The 5,446-nt window shown below is 54.2% G+C and overlaps 1 protein-coding gene across 1 annotated transcript; it reads left to right on the top strand.

Annotated features, from left to right (window-relative positions):
* The first annotated feature begins 526 nt into the window (after positions 1-526).
* Positions 527-3,433, top strand: LOC125543864 (pentatricopeptide repeat-containing protein At3g54980, mitochondrial-like). Its single transcript, XM_048707356.1, has one exon. It carries the CDS (start codon positions 625-627, stop codon positions 3,031-3,033), a length of 2,409 nt encoding a protein of 802 aa, XP_048563313.1. The 5' UTR covers positions 527-624; the 3' UTR covers positions 3,034-3,433.
* The last annotated feature ends 2,013 nt before the right edge of the window (positions 3,434-5,446 follow it).

Below are 5,446 nucleotides of genomic sequence, written 5' to 3'. Positions count from 1 at the left end.
CTTATCGTTCGAGTCCATCGTCGAGCAGACAAATTGCCGAACACCTTGCGGGCATGGTAGGCGCGCAGCCGCCGGTATTCCCGCTCTGCGTGGCCGGAGTGCCGGAAAGCTCGCCCAGGAGCGAGGTGGAGGCTGCCGCGGCGGAACCCTCTCTTCTCCGGCGAGGGAACGATCTATCTAGCGGCGGTGGGTGGGTAGGCGGCGCCGGGATCGGCACAACGGCGGAAGGGTGTGCACGCGTGCCGGGAAGGGGGATCTGAATCTGGAAGTGCAAGATACTTTTCCGCCTAACAATGGTGGCCCAGGCGTGGCTTTCCTTCTGCCGAAGCCCCCAAGCGCCCCAGTGCGCTGGGTTCAGCCTGAGACCGCCGGGCCAAAAAATGGGCCAATTCGACGGTTTTCAATGTTTTGGGTCGCGATTAGGTTTTTTTTCGATGCTGGTGTGAAAAAACTCGCTCTGAGGCATGTTGGGGCACGAGTGGAGATGCTCTAAGTACAACTTACATGGGCTAAGAATACCATGGAACGACAGTTTGGTTCGCAGAGAGCGGAAGTTCTTGGGGGTCAACGTCGCACTTGCGCAGTTCCGCTCAATCCCTAGCTAAACCCCTCCTGCCCGCCACCATGCGCCGCCCACCACGGCTCCGAGCAGCCTCCTCGCCCTCGCTCGCATGGCGTTCCCTCTGCGCCACCGCCATTCCCATTCCCGCCGCGCCGCCCCACCAAACCGATCCCCTGTCTGCCCACTTCTCCAACCGCCCGGCCGCGCGCGACCCCGCCGTCGTGGAGAACCTCACCTCCACCCTCCGCGCGCTCTTCGCCTCATCCCCGTCCCACCCGCGTGCCTTCACCCTCCTCAAGTCGGCCGCCTTCGACGCGGGTCTCGCCCCGGGCGCCCTCGTCGACGCCGTCCTCTCAGCCGCGGCCGGCCCTCACTCCGGCTCCCCCGTCGCAGCCGTTCACGTGTCCCTCCTCAGCCGCCTCCTCACCTCCCTCTCCCGCGCCGGCCGCGCCAGCGCGGCCGCCGACGCGTACGCCCACATGGTCGCCCGCGGCGTTGTCCCGGATGTCAAGTCCCGCACCGACCTGCTCGTCACCACCGCGCGCTGCTCGTCGGCCCGGGACGCGCTTGCGCTCTTCGCGGAGATGCGGGGGAGGGGCGACCGCGTGGACGCATGGATGTTCGATGCGCTCATGCGGGCCTGCGTCAAGGAAGGGATGCTCGAGGATGCTGTCAGGCTGTTTGATGAAATGCCCGGCGCTGAGATCGAGCCCGACCAGCGCGTCTACGCTCTTGTGATCGCGGCACTGTGCAAACTGCGTGATGCTGACCGCGGGCTCCTCCTCCTTGGGGAGATGAAGGAGGCTGGCTTCGAGACGTGGGACTTCACCTACAGGTCTCTGGTGGATGTGCTTGTCAAGGTGGGGAGGATGGAGGAGGCTCTGCGGGTCAAGGACGAGATGCTGTCTGCTGGCAAGAAAATGGATGTCGTTCTCGCGACGATTTTGATGCATGGGTATTGCTTGCGAGGCGAGGTCGAGAAAGCTCTGGATCTTTTCGACGAGACCCTGGCGAATGGTATATTGCCAACTAATGTGACGTATGGGACGCTTATAAGAGGCTGTGATCAAGCTGGGATGACACAGAAGGTGTATGTGCTATATCGCCAGATGAGAGGGCAAGGGCTGTTGCCAAGTTCACACGAGTTCAGTTTGGTTATCAAGGGCCTGTTGTGCGATAAACGGTGGGCAGATGCTGTAAGCTTGTGTCTGGAGATGGCTGATTCTAGGCTACCGGATGTCTTCACGTACAATGGTCTAATTCATTGGCTCTGCCAGCAACACAAGCTCCGCGAAGCACTTAACTTGTTTGGTAAGATGAAGGAAACTGGAGTGAAACCATCTGTTGTGACATACAACAGCTTGTTAATGGGTTACTGTGAGAAGGGGCGCATGGATGAAGCAGTCAAACTGTACTCAGAGATGCCTGTGGAAGGATTTGTACCTAATGTTTTCACGTACACATTTTTGATGAAAGGGTATATCAAGAAGAAGGCTTTTGACAAGGCATATGCCCTCCTTGATGAAATGAAACAAAATGGAGTTTCTTGCAATGAGTATACACATAATGTTCTCATAAATGGCATTTGCATGAGTGACCGGATTTATGAAGTTGATGAAATTTTGAAGAACTTCATAGGTGAAGGTTTTGTCCCGACCACAATGACATACAACAGTATCATCAATGGATTTGTGAAAGCTGGTATGATGGGCTCAGCATTTGCTATGTATCAGCAGATGCGTGAGAAAGGTATACCCGCCAACATAGTAACATATACCAGTTTCATTGACGGTTACTGCAGGACCAGTTGTTGTGATCTGGCACTTAAAATGCTAAATAATGTGAGGCGCAAAGGCCTTCAACCTGACATTGCTGCATACAATGCTTTAATAAGTGGGTTTTGCCATGAAGGGAATATGTCTCATGCACTGCAATTTCTTGTTATTCTGCTGAAAGATGGTCTAACACCCACATCTGCCGTCTACACTAATTTTATTACCGGGTACAAGGATTTGAAAATGATGAAAGAAGCTTCCAAATTCTATGAGAGCATGATTAAAGAAGGAATTGCTGCTGATACAGTAACATACACTACCTTAATCGACGGTTTCTCAAAAGATGGCAATGTAGCCTTTGCATTGGAATTGTACTCAGAGATGATGGCCAAGGGTAACATTCCCGATAGTATCACTTTCACAGCGTTAACACATGGCCTTTGCCGCATTGGAGACATTGATGGTGCCAAGAAGTTATTGGATGACATGAAGAGGTTGGATATACGCCCTAATGCTCTTATTTATAACATGCTGATAAATGGAAGCCTCCGTGATGGTAAGCTGCAAGAAGCATTCCAGTTGCATGATGAAATGCTCAACAGGGGAATTGTTCCTGATGATACAACATCTGACATATTGGCTGGCCAGAGATCTCCGGAAGGTGACAGTTGTGTTGATGTAGAGAGTCCTATTTAAAATTTCTGCCAGTTAAGAGAATCTTGGCTTAAGAAGATTGAAGGTTCCATTGCATGACAACATCGGGAAACTGTTAAATAAAGTAAAACCTTAACAGGCCAGATGGAAGCAAACGTAAGCATTGGGATTTGAGTATGAGATGTATTTGTTGTGTATCTGTTTTTTTATAGACGAAGCCCCGCTTTTCATCAAAGTATAAGAGCTTGATACAGGAAGAATCTACTAGCATGTAGGAGGGCGGAACATCTAACTGAATCAAAACCACTACCACCACCAACTATATTGTGTAGCTTAATTTTGATATCTGCATTGTTCCTGATGCTTTGTGATTATTCTACTCTATCCTTTAAGCTTTTCTGTCGAATATAGCAAAACCTTGAGGCTTTGCCGTTGTCTTTAATGGTCAATAAATTTTCTGTCAAATAATACTTGGTTTGTTATGGATGAACTGGACGTTTCAATTTATATATGCTTGAGATGTTCCTCAGCTCTTCTGATCTTACAGGTTACATCTACTTATGAGATGAGGTGAATGTCAGTTTTTTTGACTTTGGGTTCTTCTCATAGAGCTGTGTGTGTTTTTATTTTTTTTGCGGGTGCATAGAGCTGTGTGTTTCGTAGTAATATTAGTATGTTAGGCAAACCAGACGAGACTTGGGTAGAATCCTAATATTTTGAAATAAGAGAACAACAGGTGCTGATCACAACTATATCTGGGATGCTGAGACAAGACATTTCTACGTGGAGTTCTCCGGCGACAACGAGTAGACTAGATTAGAGGCCCCGTGCGGCAGCCTGGATCCGATGACATGGGACCGTTGCTTTATGTTTCCGCCTCTTAGGCATCATTGGATTTTGTCTATACTCAAGACTATTTGAGACTTCCGATGTAATGTTGGACCAAATGGCCTATGAGTAATAAATTTGCATCTTGGCACTTGGAGCAACTCGAACGGGTCGACCCAAACAGACGATGATTTCGTTCGTTTTTTGTCCGTTTGGGTCGGTCAGATGGACACGGACGTTCGCTTCCGCGTTTGGGTCGGCTCGTGCGCCCAACACTCGACCGGCCCATTTTGACGGCGTCGACAAAATAATAATAATTGTGCATGCATATTTAAAATAAAAACACTTTAATTAAACATTAAAGCCGGCCAGGAAGGCCCGCGAGAGTCCACACGTCCACATTAGCATTAAATAAAACTAAAAAACTAAACTAGGAGGTGGCACACTGTCTTAGGCGTCATCGTCGTTGTTGTCCTCGGAGTCGGTGAGGTCGATGAGCGTCGGCGCAGGGTCGGCCCAAGGGAACACCGTGTTTCAGGCGGCGGCGATGTAGGCCGCGGGCAGCTGTTCCAGCGCGCGCAGGGCCAGCGCGGGGGGCTGTGCGGCTGCCTGTGCAGCCGCTGCCTGGCGCGCCTCCTCCTCAGCCTGACGCGCCTCCTCCTTGAGGTCGCGCTCGAGCATCTCCTCGTACTCGCCGCGACGGCGCCCGCGCCACATCTCGAGGTACGCCTGCTCCTGCGCCGGGGTCGCCCCCAGCCAAACTGGGGCCGCGGACACCCACTCGCGCATCACTCCCATCCAGGAGTAGTGCTCGATGGGCTCCGGCTCGGCCTTGACATTGCGTCGGGGAGGGGATGGCGGGGCCACCGGCGGCACCACGCAATCGCCGGCAGCGGAGAGGGCAAGGGCTTGCGCCATGGCCGCCTCGTACCGAGCCTCCTCTTCCTCCAACGCCTCCACCCTGCGCCGCTTGTCCTCCTCGCTCTCGCGGTAGACCGCCGCAAGGGCCGCCTGGTAGGCGTCCTCCGCCGCCTGGTCCTCCTTGCGGACGACGAGCGGGAGCGGCGGCATGCTGCGGTCAACCTCACGCACGCCGCGTCGCCTCGCCTTCTCGTGCTTGAAGGCGAACCACCTCTTCCAGTTCGGCGAGTCGGTGGCGTAGGCGGCGTCTTGGCGCTGCTCTGGCGTCAGCAGGGCCCGCTGGCGCCGCACCTCCTCCGCGTGCGCCCTAGCCATCCGCGGCGCCGCCGGCACTAGGATCCTATCTGGATCTAGATGCCGGTCGTGTGGTAGGGTCACGTCGGGGTACGACAGTGACACACGATGCGGCCAGTGCCACTCCGCCTGGTGCACTGGCACGTTCACGCGCACCCTCTACCGGCGAGCCGGTGCCGGCGAAGGCGGTAGGAACTCAGAGGGGAAAGGGATGGCAGGGGCCTTGCCCTTGGCCTTGCTGCTGCTACCGGTGCCAGAGAAGAGTCCCATTTGGCTAGGGTTGGCTAGAGTTTGCCGGCGACGGGGAAGCGAGCTTGCCTAGATGTGGACGGCGAGTTTGGTTGAGGACGGCCCCGCTGCACCGTCGGCTTAAAGAAGGGCGACCGCCGTCGCTGACGCGTGGGCTCGTGGT

This window comes from Triticum urartu, chromosome 3 (genome assembly GCF_003073215.2).
Source record: "Triticum urartu cultivar G1812 chromosome 3, Tu2.1, whole genome shotgun sequence".
In the NCBI taxonomy this organism is placed as follows: Eukaryota; Viridiplantae; Streptophyta; class Magnoliopsida; order Poales; family Poaceae; genus Triticum; species Triticum urartu.
Note: the sequence above shows the minus strand (reverse complement) of the source record. Positions and strands in the feature narration are given on the sequence as shown.